Raw genomic sequence first — 13576 nt, 5'->3', positions numbered from 1 at the left:
AACAGTTTGGGGTTGTGACAGACAACAGCAAAAAAAGAGGAGCTGAAGAAGCAGAGACTGCAGGCAGGCAGGCAGAGACCAACCTGTTACCTCCTCTAGGTTCACATCCAGCTCAAACTCGGCCGTGATGGATGAGCCGTCTTCGTCGGCCGCTTTCCTGCCGTGGCGGCTGCGCCCTCGCTGCGCCGATGAGGTGCAGCGCAGGCTCACGTAGCTGAACTGGACGTTCTCCGTGAAGAAAAACCTGCTGCCTGTGGATATTTGGAACATCATCAATTGCGAGGCAATCAATCATTGAGTGACCTACTCAACGAGCTGGAAATTGAGATAAAATGGGATGTCATAGCTGCCATTATGTCGTAAGACTGTGCTAGATTTAGCACCGCACAGAAGACTTTCACAAGAAGCAAATTATTCATAGTTCATTTGATTTACGGCTGCACTCATAGTGGACCATAAAGAAGGCTTTTGCTAATTCCATTCATGCCCGTGACTGGCAGACAAAGCGATGCGCTGAGACACTCCAAGCAAACCACATCATTTGAGCCACTCTTTTCTTTCACATTCGCATCTGGTTTTGGGTTTGTTTTGAAGCGGCTATGTCTGCTTAATCTTCTTGAGATGGTGCCTTACAAAGGATGTAACCTAGTTTTATATGAAGAATTGTTTTTTTAATACACGCTCTATATTTGTCCATATATGAACTATTGGAGTACATATTTTCTTTTTATAGCGTTACTTTTATTATACAGTATGTTGTACTGTAGTGTTAGGTCATCATTAGTTTGCTTTCAAACTCACAGTTCATAAAAACCGGCAAACATTTTATATATTCTAAGACATATGCAGTATAGAGTATATACCACGTATTGCATAGAGGTGAAAATCTTTGGGCACTTCACGATTTGATTTCGATTTGATTCAAAATTGATTATCGTTTCAACACAATTTTTGAAATGTATTATTCGGTATATAAATTATAATAAAACCCTTTCAAAACAGGTTACAAAAGCTCCTCTTAGCTGCTGACATACAACTTACCGTATATGCGCAGGGTTGGCCTAAAAAGCGTCTTTACATTTTTTAAATATATTTTCTCCGCAAAAATCACAGAATGTTAATCAGTCTCATTTTTAAAAAATGTAGCGACCCCAACTCCAATCCTATCCTAGCTTTACAATACTTCTGATCAAAATTTACAAAGCAATTTAATTGAGACATACAAATACAATACTAAAAAAGAAGAATACCAAGCATTAATAAAATCAACAGTATCAATAATACTTGTTTAATGTTTCTGCATTCAAAAATGTATTCTGAAACAAAAAATTGCAAAAAATATGAATCTACTCTTAAAAATTATAAATCGATTTAGGATCGGAATATATAACATTTTCGATTTGGATGTGAATCGATGTTTTCGAGCACCACTTAGTATTGTATTATCATACAATCAGAAAATACATTAAAAAATTAAGTTTAGTGTGACCGCCCGTTAAAATACATTTCGATGTATATTGAATTCAATGAAGAGCACTACAGAACTATCAACAAGCATTACAAATTAACTATTTTATAAAATGATGGAACAATACTCAATGAAATTGAAGAGGAAAAAACAATAGCACAGGAATGACTATAGTATGTCAACATAACATTAAGCACCTTTGAGTGCATAATATATATGAATGAAATAAATAACATAACATCCATCCATCCATCCATCCATTTTCTACCGCTTATTCCATCCGGGGTCGCGGGGGGCGCTGGAGCCTATCTCAGCTACAATCGGGCGGAAGGCGGGGTACACCCTGGACAAGTCGCCACCTCATCGCAGGGCCAACACAGATAGACAGACAACATTCACACTCACATTCACACACTAGGGCCAATTTAGTGCTGCCAATCAACCTATCCCTAATAACATAACAAATAAATATCATTTTGAAAATATATGAAACGCATTATTATTATCAATGATTCTATTACAGTCGTCCCTCGCTACATAATGCTTCAAATATTGCAGGTTCACCACATCTCAGATGTTTTTAAAGCATGGTCTTTAACATGTGTGCCTGAAATTAAGCAATTTCAACAATATAAATGGCTAAAAGAACTAAAAATGTCAATGCTACAGTAATATTGGCCATTAGAAGAGCCCAAACCTATCAGAATGTGAAGTTCAGTATCGTGGCCACTGCAGTACTATGATGGATTAAAAGAGTGTAAAGGTAACTAAAGAGTGTTATTTCTTGTCTACGGGGGTCTCATAATGTTGAAAAACATATTTAGAAGGTAGTCAACTGTTTTTTATGCTATAGGTATGAACATAATCGATTTATAATAAATGATTCCTACTTTGTGGAAATGTCCGGAACCAATTAACCACAATAAATGAGGACAACTGTATTTAAGGTATTGTTTTTCATATACCTTGCACTTATTTATTTGTTATTTATTACTACACAACATGTCTGTCAGACTTTACTCCTTATTTACATATTTATTTTCTTAATATTTGGTAGTCAACAGGATATCTACAAACTCTATAAACTTTACATTACTCATTTTAATCCATTTCTTTCCCACTTAGAAAAGTGTTGACCTGGTTCATGAATGACATAGGAGGTGAGTAGGCTATCAGTAATCGCTAAGATGTGGAGAAGGGGTAGGAATAAATTAACTCTGTTTCTTCAGCCTTTTTTTCAGACATGCTGAATTGTGCAAATATAAACATGTGACGTCCCTTACTGTCAAGCATGTTCAAAGTAAATTATGGCTGTCAGAGTTAACGCATGCAATTAATCACAATAATCCATCACATTTATTATGTACTGTATAAAAGCATATTAATCACGCAATTTACAAACCCCGTTTCCATATGAGTTGGGAAATTGTGTTAGATGTAAATATAAATGGAATACAATGATTTGCAAATCCTTTTCAACCCATATTCAATTGAATGCACTACAAAGACAAGATATTTGATGTTCAAACTCATAAACTTTATTTTTTTTTGCAAATAATAATTAACTTAGAATTTCATGGGTGCAACACGTGCCAAAGTAGTTGGGAAAGGGCATGTTCACCACTGTGTTACATGGCCTTTCCTTTTAACAACACTCAGTAAACGTTTGGGAACTGAGGAGACACATTTTTTAAGCTTCTCAGGTGGAATTCTTTCCCATTCTTGCTTGATGTACAGCTTAAGTTGTTCAACAGTCCGGGGGTCTCCGTTGTGGTATTTTAGGCTTCATAATGCGCCACACATTTTCAATGGGAGACAGGTCTGGACTACAGGCAGGCCAGTCTAGTACCCGCACTCTTTTACTATGAAGCCACGTTGATGTAACACGTGGCTTGGCATTGTCTTGCTGAAATAAGCAGGGGCGTCCATGGTAACGTTGCTTGGATGGCAACATATGTTGCTCCAAAACCTGTATGTACCTTTCAGCATTAATGGTGCCTTCACAGATGTGTAAGTTACCTTCCTTTCAGTAGTCTGGCAGAGGAGTTCAAGGTTTCCTGGGCCAGAGAAGTCCTGCTCTACAGAGATTCTGCTGATGGGAAAGTATCTTCAGCAGGTGTGGAGGTCAGAACAGGAAGGAAGTGGCGTGCCCAGGATGCAGTGGAGCGGGCAGAGGCGAGGCTGCGGCACAGCACCCTGGTGGGAACCGTAGCTACTGGTCGGGCTGGGCTGGGTAGCAACACCAAACCAAACTACAGCAGAGCCAGAGGAAAGGAAAGACGAAAGCTTGTCCAAGAGGAGGTTTGCGCCGAGGTGGAGGAGGCTCGCTTCAGCAGAGTGGTGGGAATGAGCAAGCAGGGGGCCTGGACCAAGTGGGAGCACATAGCTGGTCGCAAGATCACCTGGACCGAACTCTGGAAAGCGGAGCCACACCAGTTTAAGTTCTTGGTCCAGTCAGTTTATGATGCCCTCCCAAGCCCTGCTAACCTGTTCACCTGGGGCCTGATAGACGCACCTGTGTGCCAGCTCTGTCAGAAAAGAGGATCATTAGAACACATCCTCAGCTGTTGCTCAAAGGCATTGGGAGATGGCAGGTATCGGTGGCGCCACGACCAGGTCCTGCGGGCAATAGCAGACACCATCTGCACGGGCATCAACACCAGTAAGCGGCAACAACCAACCAAGAGCACAATTGCCTTTGTCCGAGCAGGAGAGAAACCTCAACCCTCCAAGAAGACCCAGGGGGGCCTGCTAACAACAGCAAGGGACTGGCAGCTCTTGGTTGACCTGGGAAGGCAGTTGCGATTCCCAGACATCATCGCAACTACGACACTCCGGCCAGACATGGTCTTGATGTCTGGAACCAGCAAGCAAGTGGTACTCCTTGAGCTAACTGTCCCCTGGGAGGACAGAATGGAGGAAGCTCAGGAAAGGAAGAGGGCGAAGTACGCAGATCTTGTGGCTGACTGCCGGAGGAACGGGTGGAAGGCCCGCTGCGAGCCTATTGAGGTGGGCTGCAGGGGTTTTGCAGGCAAGTCCTTACACCGGGTCCTGGGGCTCCTTGGGATTTGTGGACTGCACAGGAGAAGAGCCATAAAAAAACATCTTGGAAGCGTCTGAAAAGGCTTCACGTTGGCTCTGGTTGAGGAGGGGGGACACTACCTGGACACAAGTCGAGGGACTGATCACCCTCGGCTGGGTCGCCCGGGTGAGGGTGTTTGATTAAGACCCGAAACACCCTATGACCCCGGGAGAATCACTGATGATGTGTCCAGGTTGCACCATGAGGTGTATTATAGTACCCATGTCTTGGGCACTAATACACCCCCATACCATCACAGATGTTGGCTTTTCAACTTTGCGCCTATAACAATCTGGATGGTTATTTTCCTCTTTGGTCTAGAGGACACGACGTCCACAGTTTCCAAAAACAATTTGAAATGTGGACTCGTCAGACCACAGAACACTTTTGCACTTTGTATCAGTCCATCTTAGATGAGCTCAGGCCCAGCGAAGCCGACGGCGTTTCTGGGTGTTGTTGATAAATGGTTTTCGCCTTGCTTAGGAGAGTTTTAACTTGCACTTACAGATGTAGCGACCAACTGTAGTTACTGACAGTGGGTTTCTGAAGTGTTCCTGAGCCCATGTGGTGATATCCTTTACACACTGATGTCACTTGTTGATACAGTACAGCCTGAGGGATCGAAGGTCACTGACTTAGCTGCTTACGTGCAGTGATTTCTCCAGATTCTCTGAACCCTTTGATGATATTACGGACCGTAGATGGTGAAATCCCTAAATTCCTTGCAATAGCTGGTTGAGAAAGGTTTTTCTTAAACTGTTCAACAATTTGCTCACGCATTTGTTGACAAAGTGGTGATCCTCGCCCCATCCTTGTTTGTGAATGACTGAGCATTTCATGGAATTTACTTTTATACCCAATCATGGCACCCACCTGTTCCCAATTTGCCTGTTCACCTGTGGGATGTTCCAAATAAGTGTTTGATGAGCATTCCTCAACTTTATCAGTATTTATTGCCACCTTTCCCAACTTCTTTGTCATGTGTTGCTGGCATCAAATTCTAAAGTTAATGATTATTTGCAAAAAAAAAAAAATGTTTATCAGTTTGAACATCAAATATGTTGTCTTTGTAGCATATTCAACTGAATATGGGTTGAAAATGATTTGCAAATCATTGTATTCCGTTTATATTTACATCTAACACAATTTCCCAACTCATATGGAAACGGGGTTTGTATTTTGACCCCACATATCCCTTTACTTTAATTGCAGATGGTTACCTGAGAGGCGGCGCGTGTCACTACCAGTGATCAGGTCAACGCATACGTCAGTGCAAAGATGAGTGAGGAGACTGTGTGCTCCCTGACAAATTTCACCTAATAAAACAACCCGACGGGACTTTAGATATACCGTTACCAAGTTTTGAGCAAATAAATGACTTAGATTCAAGTAAAACATTTTAAAAATGTTCCAAGGTGACAATTTTACTGTAAAACTGCATTGCGCCAAAATATTGGGGTCTTTTTCTTAAGTTAATTTAAATCATGCCATTAAGTAATTTACAGAGAATAATCAAGAATAATCACAACTCAATATGTGTGATATATCTGATTTGAAGAATTACTTGTTTGATATCACAAAAACAAAATACACCACTTGTTGTGTACCTGAGCGTGCAGAGTTCAAGACTTCCTTCAGTCGCTCCTGGCTTCTTTTTAAGTTGCACTTTGTCGTGCCCGACTTGAACGTCGCTGTGGTCTTAATGCGAGGAACACCGGACGTTTCTGAACCTGCACAGTAAAGGAGATGCTGTCATTTGGATTCACCTAAACATCCAGTGAAAACATCCAAACGCCTCAACGATGAGAATCTCCATCTGCTTCAGAGATTGTTTTGTACTTGCCGAAGCAATGTGAGCCACTGTTGTTCTTTTGTGCGTCAGCCAAGCAGGGCAGAGGCATTCCACAGGTCACGATGTAGGAATCCTCTGTCCCTGAAAACACACACACACACACACACACACACACGCACACACACACACACGCACACACAAGAGGCCACGACACGCCGACCGCCACAGACAAAAGTTAGGGCCACAAAAGCAAAGGAACGGCATGTAGGAACATGACACATCTCTCTGCAACGACTATTTGCACAATAAATCCCACGGCGGATTGACTAATTGTGTTTCTGTTTTGTAGGTTTTAATCATGTTCAAGACAAGACAGGCTGTTGTTTAAGAAAACACTGTACTGTATTATGTCATTATAATGTGTCTTTACTTGATCACATGTAATATTGTTTATCATGATGTCCAAGCACACAATCACTACAATAGCTGCAATTATATGTACAAAGGTATTGGGGTACACCTCTTCATCAATGAATTAGTAAAACACAACTTGGACTAACACTTCAATCTTAATTATTCATCTTTTGGGCAATTTTGGGAAAAAGCTATTCTGTTCCCGGTTTTCTACATCTTTTGGAAAGTCTCCCCAGACGAGTAAAAGCTGTTTGAGCTGGAAAAAGAGAGAAAAACTGCTCATTTTCTCAATTAAATTCTGTATTGTCAGAGCAAATAACAACAAAATATTGTTAGAGCAGCATTCACTAATACTCGCATCATTTTCTTTTTCTGTTGGTCTAACACCTGCATGTTCTAATACTTTTGTCCATACAGTAAGTTGTTGAACATCAAACTAGAGAGAAGTTAAAATAGTAAATTTCTCAGCGAAGATTGGTTTAATGTGTGATGGTTGGTTCAATGTACAAAAGCTGTAGGAAGTGTTTGAGGATTTGGCCACGGCTCAGATGGCACGCAGAGAAAACAAGAGGAGAATTGTCAAATCACATAAAAGTGGATTAGGATAGGCCAAAAGTCAACTACAGTGAAACCTCAAATTACTGTGAAGTCATAGAATATGAATTTAACTCAAATTTGCAGAAAAATATGCTTGAGATCACACAATTTAGGAGTTCAGCCAACTATCATGCATGATATCAGGTTAAGAGAAGAAAAAATGTTTGACCTTGGAACAGATTATTGCTATTTCCATTTATTCCAATGGTGAAATGAGTTTAGTTTGGCCTGAGAGGTTTTACTGTGTTGGTAGATGCGCTTGAACCAACTCACCGCTGCTGATATGAACTTGGGACTGGCACGTCAGGAAGCAGCGGTCGCCTCCCTCCTGCTTGCTACAGTTCAGCGTAGGCTTATAGGTGGGTTTCGCAGCTGGCAAACCCTCTGCCTCTAGATAGAAACCACAATAAAACTCCACGGTAAAAAGAGGAACACGTTGGACAGGAGCAAAGGAGAAAGAGGAACATCATATTTGACCAGCCACCAGAGCAGGGCTCCTGATTGTTTTACGAGTGCAGACGAGAAACTGAGTGAGTGAGAATACAAGAGAAAAGAGAACAGAATTCAAAGTATCTCCTGTTTTTATCCCACACCCGTTCCAAAATGTCACACAGGTTTCACAGTTGGGGAAAAAAATGTTCATGCAGAAGACTTACCAATGCAGTCCTTTTTGTTCCAGTGCAGCTTGTAGCCGGGGTTGCAGAAGCATTCAAACCCACCCTGGGTGTTCTCACAACCATGCTCACAACCACCATTGTTCATGCTACATTCATTTATATCTGACAAAAACAATGAAAGACAAAGTTTTAATCACGGCTCACCTTTTCTAAAAATATATTTAACAGCCCTCAGACAGGGACAATGTTCAATATCTTTTTAAAGGCAGAATGTTTGATCAAGCTCTTGAATTGCAGGTCATTACATTGCACAGGTGTACACACATATGTGCGTTTTTATCTTCTCTCACCTCCGCAGTGGGCCAGTCCGTACATGGTGTAGCCTTTGTTGCACAGACACTGAAAGCTACCCGGGGAGTTCACGCATGTGTGATCACACGTACGCTCAAAGAAACACTCGTCTATATCTGTAATCACAATTAAGCACATGAGATAATAGCACGGCATCAGGAGGGATTTCCCCACACAAACAAACACACACACACACACATGCACACACACACACACACATTCAGGTGCATTTGATCCAGATGCTGCCCACAAATGGGAGTGCCATACAGGGTGTGCTACATCAGCTATCAAGTGCTGCAAGCATTGGCTTTGACAGTAATTACAGGTGAGTGGAAAGTAGTGAAGTTTGACTGAGAAACTGTACATTTAGGTTCAGTTAAAAAACGCATTACACATGATATACACTACCGTTTAAAAGTTTGGGGTCACATTGAAATGTCCTTATTTTTGAAGGAAAAGCACTGTACTTTTCAATGAAGATAACTTTAAACTAGTCTTAACTTTAAAGAAATACACTCTATACATTGCTAATGTGGTAAATGACTATTCTAGCTGCAAATGTCTGGTTTTTGGTGCAATATCTACATAGGTGTATAGAGGCCCATTTCCAGCAACTATCACTCCAGTGTTCTAATGGTACAATGTGTTTGCTCATTGGCTCAGAAGGCTAATTGATGATTAGAAAACCCTTGTGCAATCATGTTCACACATCTGAAAACAGTTTAGCTCGTTACAGAAGCTACAAAACTGACCTTCCTTTGAGCAGATTGAGTTTCTGGAGCATCACATTTGTGGGGTCAATTAAATGCTCAAAATGGCCAGAAAAAGAGAACTTTCATCTGAAACTTGACAGTCTATTCTTGTTCTTAGAAATGAAGGCTATTCCACAAAATTGTTTGGGTGACCCCAAACTTTTGAACGGTAGTGTAAATATAACAGATTTGATTATGTCTGCTTCTTTTGGAAACGTAAAATATCCTACAGTTTATACAATCTACAATATACAAAGGTGTATGATTCTTAATCTGAATGTATAAATTAAATGCTAATAAATGAGCATACGATCCATCCATCCGTCATGTGTTTTCTAACGCTAATCAGAAAGCTGGAGTCTATCCCGGCTGACTTTGGTTGATAGGCGGGTATACCCTGGACTGGTCACCAGTCACAGCACACATACAGATAGAGTACATACAAACAACCATTCATATTTACACTGTCACCAAACGGGGACTGAACCCAGGCTAATATGGTCCATGCAACTCATATCAGGCAAGTCAATCATGACCGCGAGCCCCACTGTGATGCGGGCATATAAATAAAATAGGTTATTATTCATGGTTTCATCAACAGTTAATGTAATTGATGGAGTACTATTAAAGATGACATTTAATTACAAGTGTGTGTATCATGAAGTTGCCTCGAAACAAAAAATGTTACCTAATAATTTGTCAGATGGTCTCTGTAAGGTAAACATGCAACGAAAGCGACTTCTTAAAATATTGTTATTAAATAACCCCTCGACGGGTTAAAATATCAGTAGTTATAGTAAATAGTACATTATAGTAATTAATATAAATATTATCTTTGTTATCTTTTGCATGAAATCAACAGCTACGCTTTGCATGACAAAAAAACATATATAATGTAATTACTGTAATATTATTATTTATTTCTTATTAAAACATGTATATTCTATAGAAGCCTGCTTTATTTCTATATATTTATACAGCAATAAAATAAAGAATGCATGAAAAATCGAATATTAAAATCAAATATAAATTCAATATATAATAATATGCCATGTGCGATATCTCATGTATGGTGTTTATGTTGTAATATTGACAGTGGTTGACTACTACTAACCCCTGTATGACAGCTGAGACTGTTAAAATTAACATTAAACATTGCCTGTACAGTTAATAAAGTTTTTATGACAGTGTCAGATTGACGCTGGAACAGAATATTTCTATTTCCATTAGTTCTCATAGAAAATTTGTTTCCAAACCTAAGCTTGACCAGCATCCCAGGAAAGATCCAGCTTCCAATACTGTTTTCAAGAGTTATGATAGGATAGTGTTACTTTGTGATTGGCACCACTATGCCTTTTTTAAGTATGAAGTGAACCCAATCAATAACCAATGTATGAATAACAAGAAAAGCACTCAAAGAGCACATAACTCCGCCAGGCCCTATCTCCCAATTGTAACTAATACTTGAAGAAGAAAAACAAATCTGAATACAGACGATGATCGGGATCACTCCCAAAATCTAACCACTTGCTTTTTATTCAATTTCTAACAGTTCCTAAAAGTTTCATCAGAATATTTTTGAGCTAAGTTGCTAACTAACAAACAAAACCTTAGCGAATAATTAATTAATCGATCGAAGGATAGAAAAATTGCCATGTCATCGCATGTTTGTTTTGTTTTGTCTGTAGCTTACAAACGGGCTGCAAGAGGGTTCACTCCGCATCGACGCCAGCAGCTGGGAGCGTTTGTTCTATTGCAAATGAATTAAACGGAGTGAACTCTCTTGTTAGTCATCCGTTCTCTTTGTCTCTGTGGGTGGAGGTAGAACTGCTGGCATACACATACAGGCAAAGGTATCATAGTAGAAATTGATCCGGATCGCCCCTAAAATCAAATTCCTTATCCCAATCCTGACATCTCTGGAAAATGTAATCTAAATCCACCCATATCTTTTTGAGTTATGTTGCTAACGAAGGAGCTAACTGGGAAGTTATGTCAACACATGCATTGGACAAAGCAGTGTGATGCAGGTTGTACCCTGACATGACCGCTCATCGGTCAACAGCTTGAAGCCTTTCTTGCAGTTGCACTCAAAGCTGCCGATGGTGTTCCTGCAGAAGTGATCACAGCCTCCATTTTGAAGCTCACACTCGTCGATGTCTACAGAGAAGAACACAGCTTTTCAGCAAAATGACACGCTGAACGGCATGCAGCTGAGACAGATCCATGGTTGGTGATTGGTTCTGAGACTCGCTCTGCGGAGGCTCGCTCTGCGGAGGCTCGCTCTGCGGAGGCTCGCTCTGCGGAGGCTCGCTCTGCGGAGGCTCTGGATGGACGACTGACCTTTGCATGCTTTGGCATCTGGCTGCAGCGTGAAGCCAACTGGGCAGGTGCAGCGCACGCCCGTGGATGTGTCTTTACAAGTGCAGTCACACCCCCCATTGTTGACTGCACAGGTCTCTGCAATGACAGCACAAGGCAAACGTACAGTCCATAAAAGATGAAAGCCCTGTTTAGAAATAATACAAAAACTTGTTGAGGTAAAAGAAAATACAAGTAAGAGGAAATATGAAAGACAAGCTAAGGCCTGCGCACACATTTACTGGGTGCACATGCTCGTCCAACGATATGGAAAATTCTATTGACCGACATCTAGAAAGGTTTGGCTATAGACATTCACAATTTGTCCCACCACGTATGTTCAAATTGCCTATGATTTTTTATATTTACCACAGTAGTTGTTTAACAAACCAATTATGATGTAATTATAAGATGACATGAAAGTTGACATAAACAGGACTTTTTTTTTTTTTTTTAAATGGCATAACTTAAGTTCTGGCCCATGTTAGGATCTCAACAACATGATCCAAATAAAACGGAGTCTATTCTGACAATATGCTTATTAATGTGGTTGTAGTTGTGTACTGAGGGATGTTTGTAATATTTACTTCCTCCCATGCAGCTAAAATAAGCTTAACAAATCGTTACTACAACCGCAACAAAGGGTTTCCAAAGTGCCATTTGCAACACGTAGCTAATTTTTACCAGCTCGCGGAAAATTCTAAAAAAACTATTGCAAAAAAAAAACATGAAAAGTGGAATAAAAGGGCAAACAGCTGAAATGTATTGAGAAAAAGTTGAAATGTTGACGCCAATAAAACAAAGCTGACATGCAAAAAATGAAAAAAAGATCTATATTTAGTATCGGTATTGAAAATCTCCTAAAAAGCGCCTGCATCCTTTGATTTTTCAGCGTGTGGCCCTCAGTAGAAAACTCCTGGTATAGTATATAGTGAACGTTAATATTGTTTTAAACATAAAAAGTGTGTAGCTGTACCTAATGAAGTGTCTAGTAACTGCAACTCCAAACCACTATGCACAGTATTACATACTACAATATACAATCAAACATGTATTTATCTAATAGCCTATGAAGGGTTTTAAATTGCAAGCATGTACTTGTGAGAATTTAAGCATTATTGTACAGTATGCTTTCTAAGGGGGGGGGGGTGAATTAAATAATTTGTTTTATGGATGCTTTATAAAGTTGAAAGAGGCCAGACTAGCACTGGCTCATATGTTAGTCATACATTTATCCAAAAATATTACCACTTACATGTACACAGTGGCCTGAAAATCAGTGGCAAACACAAAGTCTTCACACTCCAGCCTTCCCAAATGGAAGGAAAATGTGAAATGTACCACACTGTCACAAATGCATATTTTTCAGGGGAGAAGCAGTGGGCGAGACGGTGAGTGTGCAGTCATTTCACAGTTTGCTCAAAAGGCTGAGGAATGCTCTGGTTTACTAGTCATTCGCCTCTTCAATGCCCTGCACTTCCAGGCAGCTCCGCATGCCATCAGGGCTAATAGATTGGCTTCCAGCGGCCTATATTACCCATTAGAAGTCTCCTCTTGACACGTTTGTCCACCTCAGCGAAGGACGTGGCGTTGTGGTCCGACGAGTCTGTGGTGGCTTCGTCCCGTTCTGCGACACAAAGCAGAATCAGACTGATGTCGCTGTGTCGTCATCCAGCATGTTGACACTTGTGCTCGGCTTAGTGTGTGAGCAGGTATGGCAGCACATCAGGAGAAGCGATCTGGAGACAAGACTGCACTGATATGCTTGGACCTCACACAAACGCACGCGCACGCACACACACATTGGTGCAAAGACATCACCTGATATCTGCAGCCTGATCCTATCCCTCATAACCTACTCGCTACTGTGTTTTCATTCATTCATCAAAATAAGCCCTGCTTGACTAAAGAAACAAAGTTTGAAAGTAAGCTGACCACCGGTCTGTGCCCCCCGCCCCCCTCCACTTGTGGTCGGCTTTTTTGCTCTATTTTGACAAGAACTATGACAAAACACACTCCAAAACTATTTTAACAAGCCGTTTTACCCTGTTCTTTCTCCCCGTGTATGGTTTGAGGTTGGAAAAGATCCTCCGACCCACTCACAATTTCTGTTTTCATAGCTGCACCATTCCACCAAATGGA

At 40.7% G+C, this 13576-nt stretch overlaps 1 protein-coding gene across 5 annotated transcripts in view; it reads right to left on the bottom strand.

Moving 5' to 3' along the window:
• Positions 1-13576, bottom strand: part of scube2 (signal peptide, CUB domain, EGF-like 2) — a 55005-nt gene that overhangs the window by 35404 nt on the left and 6025 nt on the right. For 3 of the 5 annotated variants that reach the window (XM_062028775.1, XM_062028792.1, XM_062028783.1), the window contains exons 7-15: positions 12972-13061; positions 11417-11533; positions 11111-11233; positions 8321-8437; positions 8010-8132; positions 7627-7743; positions 6394-6483; positions 6158-6280; positions 84-251 (exon numbers count right to left, since the gene is read on the bottom strand). In XM_062028775.1, the coding sequence (XP_061884759.1) occupies positions 84-251; positions 6158-6280; positions 6394-6483; positions 7627-7743; positions 8010-8132; positions 8321-8437; positions 11111-11233; positions 11417-11533; positions 12972-13061 (1068 nt within the window). The remainder of the gene's footprint in view (positions 1-83; positions 252-6157; positions 6281-6393; positions 6484-7626; positions 7744-8009; positions 8133-8320; positions 8438-11110; positions 11234-11416; positions 11534-12971; positions 13062-13576) is intronic. The other 2 variants (XM_062028800.1, XM_062028808.1) reach the window with 1 other exon arrangement.

Source organism: Entelurus aequoreus, linkage group LG02 (genome assembly GCF_033978785.1).
Source record: "Entelurus aequoreus isolate RoL-2023_Sb linkage group LG02, RoL_Eaeq_v1.1, whole genome shotgun sequence".
Lineage (NCBI taxonomy): Eukaryota > Metazoa > Chordata > Actinopteri > Syngnathiformes > Syngnathidae > Entelurus > Entelurus aequoreus.
The sequence above is the reverse complement of the archived record's forward strand: the minus strand, read 5'-3'. Positions and strand labels throughout refer to the sequence as shown.